The sequence below is a fragment of the Ailuropoda melanoleuca genome, chromosome 4 (genome assembly GCF_002007445.2).
Source record: "Ailuropoda melanoleuca isolate Jingjing chromosome 4, ASM200744v2, whole genome shotgun sequence".
Taxonomy (NCBI): domain Eukaryota; kingdom Metazoa; phylum Chordata; class Mammalia; order Carnivora; family Ursidae; genus Ailuropoda; species Ailuropoda melanoleuca.
Genome location: NC_048221.1, coordinates 1,237,194 through 1,240,015, shown reverse-complemented (window position 1 = coordinate 1,240,015; position 2,822 = coordinate 1,237,194). Strand labels below are relative to the sequence as shown.

Sequence of the window (2,822 nt, the reverse complement as noted above, 5' to 3'; positions counted from 1 at the left end):
TTGAGACGGGGCTGGGGGGAGATCTCTTGAGTGTGTGATGTCCCTTAAACCTGGTCCTTTCCAGCAGGGCGCCTGGCACTTGTTTGGCTAAAGATTTCCCACTTCCGTTTTGATGCCCTTTTTCAGGCGTCAGGTGTGGGGAGAAAGGCTTTTGTCATCATGAAGTTTCTTGGAGCAGGTCCCTTTCAGGCTCTGTGGTCTGGGTCGTGGGGGTGGGGCTGGCCTGGCCACTGGGACCGGAGGCAGGGAAGGATGTGGACACAGGCGGGTAGGGGACAGGGCCGCCTGGGGGATGGGGGGGCGCCCTCTCTCCAGCTGGCTCCAGCACGGCCCCCTGACGAGTGGGGTGTGACAGGGCCTGTCATGTGGCACTGAGGGCCGTGGCCACGTGGGTTGTGCTGGCCAGGCCCCAGGCAGGGAGTGGACATACAGGCTGTAGGGGTTGTGCTGGCCAGCAGCTGCCCGGGCAGAAGGAGCCGGAATCTTGTCGGCTCTGGGTTCCTGCAGCCTGCAGGTTCCTGATGGAGCACTCCCAGTCGGAAGTGCCCGGCTTCTCTGTCCGCTGGCCCCGCGTGGCCCTCTGCCCGGGGCCTCCTGCCTTCCCAGGGGCCTGTCCTGTCCGCGGACCCCGTGCCAGGCCTGGGAGGTGCAGGCCCCCACGGCTCCTGAGTCCGTGCGGCCACGGCCCACGAGACGTGACCTTCATGACAGGGTTCGAGCCAGAGGGGCATCCAGGGTTCCCGCCCCGGGCCGCGTGTTGACGCGCTCCGTCTCAGCAGGCGCGACTCTTCGACGAACCGCAGCTGGCCAGCCTGTGCCTGGAGAACATCGACAAGAACACCGCCGACGCCATCACCGCCGAGGGCTTCACGGACATCGACCTGGGTGAGGCCCTGGCCGCCGGGGCGCGTGGCCGCCGTGGGGTGCGGGGGGCGCGAGGCCGCTGAGCTGGTCCCTTCCCCGCAGACACGCTGGTGGCCGTGCTGGAGCGGGACACCCTGGGCATCCGGGAGGTGCGTCTGTTCGGCGCCGTCGTCCGCTGGTCCGAGGCAGAATGCCAGCGGCAGCAGCTGCCTGTGACGCCCGAGAACAAGCGGAAGGTGCTGGGCAAGGCGCTCGCACTCATCCGCTTCCCGCTCATGACCATCGAGGAGTTTGCCGCAGGTAACGGTCAGGGGGCGGGGGCCGCCGGGCAGGAGCACGACCCCCAGGGACCCCAGGAGTGACCCCGAGCCAGCCGCGGGGAGCACGGCTGTGCTTTTCTGCCGAGGACACCCTTGCCGTGTGCTCGTGGACGGCGTGGAGCGCGTGTCAATGTGTAAAGACCGAACATCCCCCAGACGCCGCCTGATGGGTGTCTGGGTTCCCTCCCCTCCACGTCCCGCGTGTCCGTGCATGCGTGTGCACGCGTGCGTGTGTGGCCTGGGCCACCGAGGGCCCCCGTCTTGGGTTCCCGTCCTGGGGCCCGGGCTCTGGCATCGGCATCCTTGACAAGCCTGTGAGGGGTGGGAGGTGGCTGGGGTTGGGGACCCGCTCCAGGGCCTGGGGTCAGGGCCGTGTGGGGGCAACCCTGACTGCGCTTCCTGCCCCGGGCGGACGCATCTGCCGGCCTCCTCTCTGGGGTGGCGGGTCCCGGATGAGGCCCCACATCACAGCCTCACGGCCGGTGCGGAGCTCGGTCCCGTGTCTCCGCGCGCCCCCCTCCCTGCTCGGGGTTGCCGGCAGCGGTAGTAACCTCAGCGCGAGTATCTGCCGTGTGCGGAGTTGTTGTCTCTGACGTGAAGTTCAGGTTTGGCTGTCACGTCTGTGCCGGGCTCGCTTATTCATCAAACGCTTAGTGAGTGCCTCTCGTGTGCCAGGCCCCGCAGTACACGGTGACCACGGGGGCCTGGGCGCTACCGACCCGGGCCAGGTCGTTGTCAGGGGCAAGGGGCTGTCATGGGGCCAGGAGCAGCCGTTGCGAGGACCACAGATGTCCCGAGACATGGCCCAGGGTGCCCGGGACGCCAGGCAACAGAGCTGCTCTGTTCCATCCCCACACCCGCGGGACCCTTACTGGGCCCCTCCCTCTCCAGCCTGGCTTGCAGCCCCAAAACTGCTTGCCTGGAGGTCCCCCTGTCCACCTGGCCGCTAAACCCCCTGGGGCCCCAAGCCCTGCCAGTGCTGTCGCCTCCCCGTCGGTGTGGAGCCTCGCCTGCTCCCCGTGCCCCCACCGCCCCTCGCCCCTCCTGTGGGGCCCCCCCGAGGCTGCCCCTGCTCTGCCTGAGGTCACCGGGAATGACCCCGTGTGTGTCCGCTGGGGTAGAGTTGGGCCTTGGTCACTTAGCATGTTTTAGAGAATTCCCCTGCTTCTGTGTCCCACTGGAAAGTACGAGACTAGAGAGAAGTTCGAGAAAACTCCGCCCAGGGACTCCCCAGCTCAGTGCGCCACGGCCGCGGTCTGATGTGTTTTCCTTCTGCATTTCCTATGCAGAGATTAAAAAGAACCATGGTTAACATTCGGTATTCCACCTCGTATCTTCCTTGCTCACGAAGAGCTGTCCCCCGTGGGTCCCCCGTGGCCGCCGTCGCCGGAGCCCGGGCTGCGCACAGTGCTGGCACCAGCTTGCAGAGACCAGCTCGCCAGCGCGTGGATGGTGCCGGGCGAGGCTGCCCCGCTCGCCACCCCATCCCTGACTCTGGGTCCCTCCCGGACCCCCTCTGGCTTGGGGCCCGTCTCGGCGAGTCGCCCCTTGGCAGCCGGTGCCCCCCCCGCCGCGCCCCATGAGCCTGGGCGGGGCAGCTGGTGCTCCGTGAACCGGGGCCGCCCCCCCCCCCCCCCC

General features: G+C 67.9%; 1 protein-coding gene across 1 annotated transcript in view; it reads left to right on the top strand.

Moving 5' to 3' along the window:
• Nucleotides 1–2,822, top strand: part of BTBD2 (BTB domain containing 2) — a 20,230-nt gene that overhangs the window by 15,740 nt on the left and 1,668 nt on the right. The window contains 2 exon segments of the mRNA XM_034660005.1: nt 780–885; nt 967–1,225. Of these exon segments, the coding sequence (XP_034515896.1) occupies nt 780–885; nt 967–1,225 (365 nt within the window).